This window comes from Phyllobates terribilis, unplaced genomic scaffold (assembly GCF_046119375.1).
Source record: "Phyllobates terribilis strain yellow unplaced genomic scaffold, ASM4611937v1 Scaffold_7__3_contigs__length_470593459, whole genome shotgun sequence".
Lineage (NCBI taxonomy): Eukaryota > Metazoa > Chordata > Amphibia > Anura > Dendrobatidae > Phyllobates > Phyllobates terribilis.
This window is the reverse complement of record NW_027362767.1, coordinates 142,687,518-142,700,250: the sequence shown is the minus strand read 5'-3', so window position 1 is coordinate 142,700,250 and position 12,733 is coordinate 142,687,518. Positions and strand designations below refer to the sequence as shown.

Below are 12,733 nucleotides of genomic sequence, written 5' to 3'. Positions count from 1 at the left end.
TCTTGTGACCTCTGCTTCCTCTGCATCCACAGAGCCTTTCTTCACTTGGTTCAGCTCTGACTGCACCAGGGAGAAACGATTTTTCATCTCATTTAGCTCATCTTCAGACTTCTCTTTCTCAGGCTTCAACTGCAAAACCTCCTCCTTGGTTTTGCGGAGGTCCTCTTTATTTTTCTGGAACATTTCCTTCCATTGGTTGATTTCCTCGCTTCTTTCCTCCAGTTCTCGCTGCAAGTTCCTCACAACCTGGTTTATTTTCTGCCGTTCAGACTCCCGGCTCAGCTGGTACTGGGACACGTTCTCCCTGTTTTTCCTTAGTTGCTGCACATCACTCTGATACTGCTGCCTGACAGGCCCCAGCTCTTGGTCATGATTGGCCACCTCCTCTTCCATCCTGATCTCCGCTGCTTCTAAAGGAGGATCCACACTGGGAATAAAGGCACACAGCTTTGCATTTTCTGTATTTACCCTTTCAGCAAAGTCTACAGGAGCAACTTTTTTGTGGCCCTTGCGCCTTCAACGACAAGAGTGGGACTTTCTCACCTCGTTTAACTCCTCCTGACTGAGCTCTCTTTCTACTTTTGTAGCGTCACCGTCAGCTGTGGGGTCTGTGTCACTCCCCATGGTGTTGTGGACCAACAAGTCACCTCCCACTTTGATGTCAACCCCTTCTACTGGAGCTACCCAGATATCAACGGTTGAATTGTCATTTTTAGGCGGTACCAACACACGACCAGTCACCAATTCTGGTTTTGCATGCTCCACCCCCTTTTTTAGACTCCGCCCCCTTTTGGACAACCACACCTGTAGGGGGTGCTTTAAAAAAAAATCCTGCAATAGTCTTGGGACCCAGTTCACAACATATCTTACTACCTCCCTGGGCACTCTGGGATAGTACCGGCGCCACATGAGAACTCAAGGAATGGTCCGCTGCCACCATTCTGTAAGGTGCCAACAGCTCCTGCCATTCCTGTACCATATCCTGTTGTCGTTTCTCAAATACCTGCTGCTGCGATTTTAACAGGCACTTTAATCGCTCAATAGCTTCGGTCTCATTTGCTGCTCCCTTCACCGCCATCTTTATCAGCTCCTGCATTTGACGTGCCCAGGGGATGGGGAATGGGGGGAAGACTCGGCACCCGGGCCTTGTTGTTGCCTGTCCTTGGGGGATGTCGCGGTGGTCGGCTCCCGGGCCCGTACCCTGGGGTCACTCTTAAAAGAAAGGGGGAAAGATATATGGGATAGGGGAATGTTCGTAACGCTACCCGTGGTGTCTGGTGAGGATCACCAGTGCTACGACAGTCCTCTGAGGCCGGTGTTTAGGCAGCTTAGTTGGTACGGCTCCCCACAGGTGGAGCGGGGCCTCAGGGCAGCGTAGAGAGAGGGTGTAGAATAGAGCCTTGGCGGGTGGGGAGCCGCGGAGGAAAGAACAGACAGAGGCAGAAGTTGAAGTCATCCAAGTCTTTACTCACTGTGGTGTTTACTCAGCTCAGAGCTTCTCTCTGCTGTCACACGGCGAGCTGCGGCCGCCAGGGTGGGGTTCAGCACTCTCCAGGTAGTTCAGGAGCACTTGTGAGGACCCCCGCTCTAGTGTGTTCCTCTCTTGTTCAGCTTCTCCCGCCTTGTGTCCCCCCCACTGAGTCCCGTACGGGTACTGCGTTGTCCCTTGTGGGTAACGTGTAGTTCCCGGACCGACTGGGTGCCCTTTTTGGTGACCTGTGGTGAGAACATGGTGTAAGGCCGGGTCCCTCTGGATAAACTCAGATTAGGGCATACAGGTGGCGACTCCGCTCTGTCCGTATCCCCCTGGGATCCACATAAGCCTCCGGACTTTTCCGACAGAGACGTAAAGTGCAAAGTCAGATAATCGGGGACCGGTACCCCCTCTTGCGGCAGGGTCTCTCTGGCAGGGCCAGAATAAGGTATGAAGGTGGCGACTCCGCTCCGTCCGCACCCCCTGAGATCCTTTTGCCTGTGGAGCCTATCTCCTCTGCTCCCCTCCTTGGCCTTCTCGCTTGTACCCTGACCGGGGACAGAGCCAGTTGTAACTCTGCCCCGACCCCCCATCTCGAGGGCTGAGACTGGGGACCGTGGACCCTCAGCCGGCTGCAGCTTTGTGCTGACTTGCCGTCCTGAAAACCCACGACCAAAGACCTTGTTATTAAAATGGCCTCCAGTTATATAGAATTCTAGTAAAGTGCTTAGGTAAATGCTTCCTCCACCCTCACTCACTACGTGGTTCCCCCTAACTTTGGTTTCCCCCAACTCCTCCATTCAGGCCCGGGGCAGCACTATGGTGCCTTAAGCCCCCTTCAGAACTGGAGTGATGTAGTGTTGAGTGTGTGTTTGGGGTCCTGTGTAGTACTCCATCCTTACCTTGGAGAGGAGATACCACACCTCGTTCTGAGGTGCAGTACCCCTGTGGCGACTGAACCCTCAGGGGCGCCACACATTTCTTCAGGATACTGTATTTTGTTGAAGAGCGTTTGCAGTTGGTCATCTAACCCCTTCTCCATTCCGTCTGGGAATACTGCTCCAGTCATAGCCATCATGGTACACTGTTCACACCAGACACTTCACACCGCTCTCCCCGGATAAATTTTCATGGACCCACCAAGCCACAGCAAACCAGGTTTGAGTGCGACGACAATTTTCATAACCCAGATGCTTTAATCTTCGTGGCCCCGCCGAGTCACAGCCAGATGCTTGCATCCACGTTCGTAGTCCTGTGCCATCACCCCTTGCAACCAGGCTGCAGTTGCCCGCATTCTCTAACCAATTGTGAGGTAGCGGTATTGATCATGTTGAGGGCCACTCACTTCACCGAGACAATTAAAGCTCACAAGCAACGTTTTCCGGTAGTCTAAAGTCCAGCAGTTTATTACACATCATAAACTGCTTATAACATAGTCCTTCTCAGTGGCTTGCAGGAATGATACACACGTAATATCCTAGAAACTTTTCAGTGACAGCTATGCCCGCTTGGCTTCAAATACAAACTTCAGCAAGGTAACAACATCAATGTCCAAATCAAGCACCTTTATTATCGTTGCCTTGTCTAACTGCTTCCATCAGCTCTGTTCTGCCAAAGCTGTGGTTTAAGGCTCCCCAGACATGGTCTCCAGGCCTCGTGCCTTCCAGGGCTAATGGTCCCAGACACAGGGATCAGGTCTCTTGACTTCCTGTGTTTCAAAACCAGCCGGATATATATCTCTTCTGTGCGCACAGGACCTGTGATGATGTCACAGTCATGTGATCAGTCACCTAAAGGGGAGGTACGTGGTCAGCCAGAACACACCCCCTGGACATTTTAGCAATGCAGCAAGCCGCTGCATTACAGAGGTTAGAGAGATTGCTGAAGCAATATAAGGACAGTTCAATGTGAGTGACCCCTGTGGTCACTTTTTTCCTGGTATTTGGTCTGTTACTTGCGATGAGGGCCTCAGTAGGTTAGAGGAGTGTTGTTTGTATACGTTGTGCATTTGTTACATTACACAGTGGTTTTGTGTAGCATTTTTCGGGCCATAAGATGCTCCTAGGTTTTAGAGGCAGAAAATAGAAAAAAAAATTGAAGCAAAAAATGTGATCATGATGCACTATTATGGGGGAGGGTTCTGCTGCTGACACTATTATAGGGGTAATATTCCCCAATTCTGTACTAATATCCCCAATCCTGGTACAGTACAGACCAAAAGTTTGGACACACCTTCTCATTTAAAGATTTTTCTGTATTTTCATGACTATGAAAATTGTACATTCACACTGAAGGCATCAAAACTATGAATTAACACATGTGGAATTATATACTTAACAAAAAAGTGTGAAACTACTGAAAATATGTCTTAAATTCTAGGTTCATCAAAGTAGTCACCTTTTGCTTTGATGACTGCTGTGCACACTTTTGGCATTCTCTTGATGAGCTTCAAGTGGTAGTCACCGGAAATGGTCTTCCAACAATCTTGAAGGAGTTCCCAGAGATGATTAGCACTTGTTGGCCCTTTTTCCTTCACTCTGCGGTCCAGCTCACCCCAAACCATCTCGATTGAGTTCAAGTCTGGTGACTGTGGAGGCCAGGTCATCTGGCGTAGCACCCCATCACTCTCCTTCTTGGTCAAATAGCCCTTACACAGCCTGGAGGTGTGTTTGGGGCCATTGTCCTGTTGAAAAATAAATGATGGTCCAACTAAACGCAAACCGGATGGAATAACATGCCACTGCAAGATGATGTGGTAGCCATGCTGGTTCAGTATTCCTTCAATGTTGAAGAAATCCCCAACAGTGTCACCAGAAAAGCACCCCCACACCATCACACCTCCTCCTCCATGCTTCACGGTGGGAACCAGGCATGTAGAGTCCATCCGTTCACCTTTTCTGCGTCGCACAAAGACACAGTGGTTGGAACCAAAGATCTCAAATTTGGACTCATCAGACCAAAGCACAGATTTCCACTGGTCTAATGTCCATTCCTTGTGTTCTTTAGCCCAAACAAGTCTCTTCTGCTTGTTGCCTGTCCTTAGCAGTGGTTTCCTAGCAGCTATTTTACCATGAAGGCCTGCTGCACAAAGTCTCCTCTTAACAGTTGTTGTAGAGATGTGTCAGTTGTTAGAACTCTGTGTGGCATTGACCTGGTCTCTAATCTGAGCTGCTGTTAACTGGCGATTTCAGAGGCTGGTGACTCGGATAAACCTATCCTCAGAAGCACAAGTGACTCTTGGTCTTCCTTTCCTGGGGCGGTCCTCATGTGAGCCAGTTTCTTTGTAGCGCTTGATGGTTTTTGCAACTGCACTTGGGGACACTTTCAAAGTTTTCTCAAGTTTTCGCACTGACTGACCTTCATTTCTTAAAGTAATGATGGCCACTCGTTTTTCTTTACTTAGCTGCTTTTTTCTTGCCATAATACAAATTCTAACAGTCTATTCAGTAGGACTATCAGCTGTGTATCCACCAGACTTCTGCACAACACAACTGATGGTCCCAACCCCATTTATAAGGCAAGAAATCCCACTTATTAAACCTGACAGGGCACACCTGTGAAGTGAAAACCATTTCCAGTGACTACCTCTTGAAGCTCATCAAGAGAATGCCAAGAGTGTACAAAGCAGTCATCAAAGCAAAAGGTGGCTACTTTGAAGAACCTAGAATATAAAACATATTTTCAGTTGTTTCACAATTTTTTGTTATGTATATAATTCCACATGTGTTAATTCATAGTTTTGATGCCTTCAGTGTGAATGTACAATTTTCATAGTCATGAAAATACAGAAAAATCTTTAAATGAGAAGGTGTGTCCAAACTTTTGGTCTGTACTGTATATATATATATATATATATATATATATATATATATGTATATATACGCCCATCCTGGTATATATGCCCTCCCTTCTTGTTATACGTGGCCCTCATCCCCATCCTAGTATGCATGGTCCCCAATCCTGGTATGCATGGTACCCCCATTCTGGTATGCATGGCACCCACATTCTGGTGCGCATGGCACACCCATCCTGGTATGCATGGCACCCCCATCCCCATCATGCTGCACACATAAAAAAATAAAGGATTCTACTCACCTTCCTTCCCTCTGCTCCAGCGCTGCATCCTCTTCTGCTGCCAGCAGCTGATCTCACCGTGTGAGCAGGGCATGACGTCACTGACTTTGGCCCTCAGACGCTCAGATCAGCTGCCGGAATAGTCACTGCTCCCCACGCGCGGCCAATGGGTGTGGGGAGCAGTGAAAATTCATTTTCTTCAGCAGTGGGCACAGAGTTGGCTGCAGCAGGCGGCTTCTGCCTCCTGTGCCCGGCTCCTCTGCCGCTGCCACTCCCCCACACCCTCCACCATCCACAGCCAGACCGTACATCTGGAATATAAGACGCACCCCCCACTTTCCTCCAAAATTGACGCAAAAAAGTGCGTCTTATAGTTAAAAAAATATGGTACCTGGAGTGCGTATTGAGATGGCATGGCTGGCTCGTTAAGTCTTCTGTAGGACTGATTCCCGGGATGAAGTAAGATGCCATTGAGTGCCCCAGTGCTCTGCAGAAGGTGCCATTGGACTGGTGATTTGTATTGGGGGTCTGTGAGTAAGTGAATTTAGTCTGCTATAATGGAGTTTGAAGAATGTTCTTGTAGAAAGTGCGGAGAATGGGCAGTAGGACAGGCTGTGTTTTACAGTATATTGTATTGGTTCTCCTTTTATAAATTGTTCTACAGTGTTATGAATTAGAAGTATTGGCTTTGTTCTTTCTTTACAATCTGGGAGGAAATTGGGACTGGACAAAGTTTGAAACTCGATCGCTCTCCGTTTATGCTATTTGGAAACAGTTTAAAGAGGTTGTCCACTACTTTAACATTGATGACCTATCCTTGGGGTAGATCGGTAGATCATCAATATCTGATCGGTTTGGGTGCCATACCCGGCTCCCCCACTGATCAGCTATACCCAGTGTTGGCGGCGGCTGGGATAGCACAATGCAGCTCCGTCAACTCTAGAATGGCTGGGGCCGGGTACTATACATCCGCCCCACATTGATTTGAATTTATTTATTTTAACTCAAAATGTGAGGAGTAAACATTGCATTTATTTCCATTCTTAAATGTAATTCCCCTTTTTTTCTTCTGTTTTTTAATTCGTCTTGCAGGGATTTTACTATCTTTGTGGATTCACGAAAGAGTATTATAACTCCCAGAGATGGTAAGTATTTTTCCTCTTTTTTAATTAAAACAATATTATTAGTGTATTTGGCAAATAAAATCTTACCAATGTTTTCAAAAACTCAGCATTTTACAGTCCCAGCAAAGTGAATGAGATTTCTGAAATTTCCTGCACATGTTGCTTATTTTTCCCTTGCATATTTGAAGCAGTTTCAAATCTGCAACATGTCAATTCTTGCAGGGTTTTTCATGCATTCTAATCACTGGGATAAAAACACATAAAAAAGTGTCAAAACATGGCAAAATGCTCATATTTTATGCAGCATTTTTCCTGCCAAGAGATACATTTTTGATGCAGAAATGTCTGCACCAAATACATAACGTGCACATATCCTAAATGTTAGTGTACTGCCAGTGTGTTATTATTAGAGATGAGCGTTGTTCTACTCGAACTGTTCGCCAATCTCAAATTCGAGCTGTTTTGGGCGGTGTTCGAGCCGTTCGGCGAACACGAACGATTTGAGAAAAATTCGGCTGTTCGAGGTTATGTTCGATAACTGTTCGTGCACCAAAATCATAACTGGATTTTTTCTCAGTAATGATGAAAATTAATGTTAATACGCAGTTTGAGTGTACAGCGGGGCGGGGGGAGGGGCAGGGGATGGATCTCTGCAGGAATAATGAAGATCTCCATTTTTTTTTCTCTTTCCCGCATTTGCAGTGGGGAGGTGCAATCTGTCAGCCTATCAGCAGCGCACACACGGAGCGAAGTGCTTTTTTTCACACAAGCAAGGGCATGTGTCATTGGCAGTGTATGTCACATGTCCTTGCCCTATAAGACCAAGCCATTTTCCCCGTCGCCACCATTTTTTCACTGCTGCAGCTGCGTGTTAGACGGCACCGCTGTTGCTGTGTGCGCTATACCTTGTTAATTTCAAGCCAATTTTCGCACAAATCTACAGATAGCTTGGGAGTAGGGAATAGTTGTGATTGCAGTCCTTTTAAGGACTAGGTTACAGCATTTCCTACGACTTTTATCAGGCAGGTCTGTGCTCTTAAATAGATAGATTGTGGGAGTAAAGACTCATTGTAATTGCAGTCCTTTTCAGGACTAGGTTACATCAGTTCCTATCAGTTTTTGCCAGGCAGGTCTGTGCCAGTGCTGTGCAAGTTTTTTTCACAGCATTTGGCTGAATGTAGCAAAGCTAATCCTTTTTGGCCTATTGCAGAGTGTGTTAGTCAGTGGAGTAGCCTATCTGTGTTGCAAGATATACCACCTGTGTATAGAATACCAATTTTTTTACTGCACCTAGTGAAGTAAAATCTTTTGGGCATAGCATCATTCTATTAGTCCTTCTATACTGACCTCCATCAGGTTGCAAATTGAATATAATTTTTTTCTGCATCTAGCTCTGAAAAAATATTTGGGCTTCTAGCAGTGTGTGGGACTTGTTCTATTAGTCCATCTATACTGACCTCCATCAGGTTGCAAACTGAATATAATTTTTTTCTGCATCTAGCTCTGAAAAAATATTTGGCCTTCTAGCAGTGTGTGGGACTTTCTCTATTAGTCCATCTATACTGACCTCCATCAGGTTGCAAACTGAATATATTTTTTTTCTGCATCTACCTCTGAAAAAATATTGGGCTTCTAGCTGTGTGTGGGACTTGTTCTATTAATCCATCTATACAGACATCCATCAGGTTGCAAACTGAATATATTTTTTTTCTGCATCTACCTCTGAAAAAATATTGGGCTTCTAGCTGTGTGTGGGACTTGTTCTATTAATCCATCTATACAGACCTCCATCAGGTTGCAAACTGAATATAATTTTTTTCTGCATCTAGCTCTGAAAAAATAGTTGGCCTTCTAGCAGTGTGTGGGACTTTCTCTATTAGCCCATCTATACTGACCTCCATCAGGTTGCAAATTAAAAATAATTTTTATCTGCATCTACCTCTGAAAAAATATTTGGCCTTCTAGCAGTGTGTGGGACTTTCTCTATTAGTCCATCTATACTGACCTCCATCAGGTTGCAAATTAAAAATAATTTTTATCTGCATCTACCTCTGAAAAAATATTTGGGCTTCTAGCTGTGTGTGGGACTAGTTCTATTAGTCCATCTATACTGACCTCCATCAGGTTGCAAACTGAATATAATTTTTTTCTGCATCTAGCTCTGAAAAAATATTTGGCCTTCTAGTAGTGTGTGGGACTTTCTCTATTAGTCCATCTATACTGACCTCCATCAGGTTGCAAATTAAAAATAATTTTTATCTGCATCTAGCTCTGACAAAATATTTGGCCTTCTAGCAGTGTGTGGGACTTTCTCTATTAGTCCATCTATACTGACCTCCATCAGGTTGCAAATTAAAAATAATTTTTATCTGCATCTAGCTCTGAAAAAATATTTGGCCTTCTAGCAGTGTGTGGGACTTTCTCTATTAGTCCATCTATACTGACCTCCATCAGGTTGCAAATTAAAAATAATTTTTATCTGCATCTAGCTCTGAAAAAATATTTGGCCTTCTAGCAGTGTTCGGGACTTTCTCTATTAGTCCATCTATACTGACCTCCATCAGGTTGCAAATTAAAAATAATTTTTATCTGCATCTACCTCTGAAAAAATATTTGGGCTTCTAGCTGTGTGTGGGACTTGTTCTATTAGTACATCTATACTGACCTCCATCAGGTTGCAAACTGAATATAATTTTTTTCTGCATCTAGCTCTGAAAAAATATTTGGCCTTCTAGCAGTGTGTGGGGCTTTCTCTATTAGTCCATCTATACTGACCTCCATCAGGTTGCAAATTAAAAATAATTTTTATCTGCATCTAGCTCTGAAAAAATATTTGGCCTTCTAGCAGTGTGTGGGACTTTCTCTATTAGTCCATCTATACTGACCTCCTTCAGGTTGCAAATTAAAAATAATTTTTATCTGCATCTAGCTCTGAAAAAATATTTGGCCTTCTAGCAGTGTGTGGGACTTTCTCTATTAGTCCATCTATACTGACCTCCATCAGGTTGCAAATTAAAAATAATTTTTATCTGCATCTACCTCTGAAAAAATATTTGGGCTTCTAGCTGTGTGTGGGACTTGTTCTATTAGTCCATCTATACTGACCTCCATCAGGTTGCAAACTGAATATAATTTTTTTCTGCATCTAGCTCTGAAAAAATATTTGGCCTTCTAGTAGTGTGTGGGACTTTCTCTATTAGTCCATCTATACTGACCTCCATCAGGTTGCAAATTAAAAATAATTTTTATCTGCATCTAGCTCTGAAAAAATATTTGGCCTTCTAGCAGTGTGTGGGACTTTCTCTATTAGTCCATCTATACTGACCTCCATCAGGTTGCAAATTAAAAATAATTTTTATCTGCATCTACCTCTGAAAAAATATTTGGGCTTCTAGCTGTGTGTGGGACTTGTTCTATTAGTCCATCTATACTGACCTCCATCAGGTTGCAAACTGAATATAATTTTTTTCTGCATCTAGCTCTGAAAAATATTTGGCCTTCTAGCAGTGTGTGGGACTTTCTCTATTAGTCCATCTATACTGACCTCCATCAGGTTGCAAATTAAAAATAATTTTTATCTGCATCTAGCTCTGAAAAAATATTTGGCCTTCTAGCAGTGTGTGGGACTTTCTCTATTAGTCCATCTATACTGACCTCCATCAGGTTGCAAATTAAAAATAATTTTTATCTGCATCTACCTCTGAAAAAATATTTGGCCTTCTAGCAGTGTGTGGGACTTTCTCTATTAGTCCATCTATACTGACCTCCATCAGGTTGCAAATTAAAAATAATTTTTATCTGCATCTACCTCTGAAAAAATATTTGGGCTTCTAGCTGTGTGTGGGACTTGTTCTATTAGTCCATCTATACTGACCTCCATCAGGTTGCAAACTGAGTATAATTTTTTTCTGCATCTAGCTCTGAAAAAATATTTGGCCTTCTAGCAGTGTGTGGGGCTTTCTCTATTAGTCCATCTATACTGACCTCCATCAGGTTGCAAATTAAAAATAATTTTTATCTGCATCTAGCTCTGAAAAAATATTTGGCCTTCTAGCAGTGTGTGGGACTTTCTCTATTAGTCCATCTATACTGACCTCCATCAGGTTGCAAATTAAAAATAATTTTTATCTGCATCTAGCTCTGAAAAAATATTTGGCCTTCTAGCAGTGTGTGGGACTTTCTCTATTAGTCCATCTATACTGACCTCCATCAGGTTGCAAATTAAAAATAATTTTTATCTGCATCTACCTCTGAAAAAATATTTGGGCTTCTAGCTGTGTGTGGGACTTGTTCTATTAGTCCATCTATACTGACCTCCATCAGGTTGCAAACTGAATATAATTTTTTTCTGCATCTAGCTCTGAAAAAATATTGGGCTTCTAGCAGTGTGTGGGACTTGTTCTATTAATCCATCTATACAGACATCCATCAGGTTGCAAACTGAATATATTTTTTTTCTGCATCTACCTCTGAAAAAATATTGGGCTTCTAGCTGTGTGTGGGACTTCTTCTATTAATCCATCTATACAGACCTCCGTCAGGTTGCAAACTGAATATAATTTTTTTCTGCATCTAGCTCTGAAAAAATAGTTGGCCTTCTAGCAGTGTGTGGGACTTTCTCTATTAGCCCATCTATACTGACCTCCATCAGGTTGCAAATTAAAAATAATTTTTATCTGCATCTACCTCTGAAAAAATATTTGGCCTTCTAGCAGTGTGTGGGACTTTCTCTATTAGTCCATCTATACTGACCTCCATCAGGTTGCAAATTAAAAATAATTTTTATCTGCATCTACCTCTGAAAAAATATTTGGGCTTCTAGCTGTGTGTGGGACTAGTTCTATTAGTCCATCTATACTGACCTCCATCAGGTTGCAAACTGAATATAATTTTTTTCTGCATCTAGCTCTGAAAAAATATTTGGCCTTCTAGTAGTGTGTGGGACTTTCTCTATTAGTCCATCTATACTGACCTCCATCAGGTTGCAAATTAAAAATAATTTTTATCTGCATCTAGCTCTGACAAAATATTTGGCCTTCTAGCAGTGTGTGGGACTTTCTCTATTAGTCCATCTATACTGACCTCCATCAGGTTGCAAATTAAAAATAATTTTTATCTGCATCTAGCTCTGAAAAAATATTTGGCCTTCTAGCAGTGTGTGGGACTTTCTCTATTAGTCCATCTATACTGACCTCCATCAGGTTGCAAATTAAAAATAATTTTTATCTGCATCTAGCTCTGAAAAAATATTTGGCCTTCTAGCAGTGTTCGGGACTTTCTCTATTAGTCCATCTATACTGACCTCCATCAGGTTGCAAATTAAAAATAATTTTTATCTGCATCTACCTCTGAAAAAATATTTGGGCTTCTAGCAGTGTGTGGGACTTGTTCTATTAGTCCATCTATACTGACCTCCATCAGGTTGCAAACTGAATATAATTTTTTTCTGCATCTAGCTCTGAAAAAATATTTGGCCTTCTAGTAGTGTGTGGGACTTTCTCTATTAGTCCATCTATACTGACCTCCATCAGGTTGCAAATTAAAAATAATTTTTATCTGCATCTAGCTCTGAAAAAATATTTGGCCTTCTAGCAGTGTGTGGGACTTTCTCTATTAGTCCATCTATACTGACCTCCATCAGGTTGCAAATTAAAAATAATTTTTATCTGCATCTACCTCTGAAAAAATATTTGGGCTTCTAGCTGTGTGTGGGACTTGTTCTATTAGTCCATCTATACTGACCTCCATCAGGTTGCAAACTGAATATAATTTTTTTCTGCATCTAGCTCTGAAAAATATTTGGCCTTCTAGCAGTGTGTGGGACTTTCTCTATTAGTCCATCTATACTGACCTCCATCAGGTTGCAAATTAAAAATAATTTTTATCTGCATCTAGCTCTGAAAAAATATTTGGCCTTCTAGCAGTGTGTGGGACTTTCTCTATTAGTCCATCTATACTGACCTCCATCAGGTTGCAAATTAAAAATAATTTTTATCTGCATCTAGCTCTGAAAAAATATTTGGCCTTCTAGCAGTGTGTGGGACTTTCTCTATTAGTCCAT

The 12,733-nt window shown here is 42.8% G+C and overlaps 1 protein-coding gene across 3 annotated transcripts in view; it reads left to right on the top strand.

The window, feature by feature from the left end:
* LOC141153993 (uncharacterized) overlaps positions 1 to 12,733 on the top strand; it is an 802,172-nt gene that overhangs the window by 434,141 nt on the left and 355,298 nt on the right. For all 3 annotated transcript variants that reach the window (XM_073639352.1, XM_073639353.1, XM_073639351.1), the window contains one exon: positions 6,641 to 6,693. In XM_073639352.1, coding sequence (XP_073495453.1) covers positions 6,641 to 6,693 — 53 coding nt within the window. The remainder of the gene's footprint in view (positions 1 to 6,640; positions 6,694 to 12,733) is intronic.